Genomic DNA, 714 nt, shown 5'->3' on the forward strand with positions numbered 1-714 from the left:
CTGTAAATACTATACATTATCCTATGATAACAATCACTGTGTTTTTGGCACATCGTTTCTCCTCATATTTGCCTGCGAAAAAAAAAGCATTTGATTCACATCCCCACAGATTTACAATGATGCATAAAACTGACCTTATTTTCACAGGGATAAAGATCCTGTTGAAAATATCCGAAGAAATATGAAATATTACGTAGTGGTTTTACATCACATTCTTCAATTCTCTGACTTGCGTTCTTACCTTAAAGAGAAAATACAACATTAAAGCTCTTACAAAGTACACATCAGTTTAGAAAAAAAGTGTTGAATCATGGTATCATATAATTGTAACCAACGATGTTCATCCTAAGGTTAATATTAATATTAACATTAACATTTATCACGTTATTTACGCTTAAAATATTCTATCCTCCTGCGTGTCGGTTCATGAGAAAATTTAAAATGCTAAATATTTAAAAGCCCATTTTAATTGCAGTGTTACCAGAAAAGTGTGCTCCTAAGTACAAACGACAATTTTACCAGAAAAGAGTGAAGTCACTGACGTCGGTTCCGCGTGGTCAAATAACGATGACTCGGAAGAATTCAGCAGTGTATGCCTGTCTGCTAGTAACCTGTGTGAATGACTGCATCAGTTATAAAGAAACGTTATTATTGCAGATGGAACAGTATGGCAGCAGCAGGACTAACAATGGTAGTGGTGGTACAGCTACTGCC

At 35.2% G+C, this 714-nt stretch overlaps 1 protein-coding gene across 1 annotated transcript in view; it reads right to left on the minus strand.

The window, feature by feature from the left end:
* LOC119594898 overlaps nt 1-714 on the minus strand; it is a 5251-nt gene that overhangs the window by 2183 nt on the left and 2354 nt on the right. The window contains exons 2-3 of the mRNA XM_037943972.1: nt 520-611; nt 135-241 (exon numbers count right to left, since the gene is read on the minus strand). Coding sequence (XP_037799900.1) covers nt 135-241; nt 520-611 — 199 coding nt within the window. The remainder of the gene's footprint in view (nt 1-134; nt 242-519; nt 612-714) is intronic.

This window comes from Penaeus monodon, chromosome 34, assembly GCF_015228065.2.
Source record: "Penaeus monodon isolate SGIC_2016 chromosome 34, NSTDA_Pmon_1, whole genome shotgun sequence".
Taxonomy (NCBI): Eukaryota; Metazoa; Arthropoda; class Malacostraca; order Decapoda; family Penaeidae; genus Penaeus; species Penaeus monodon.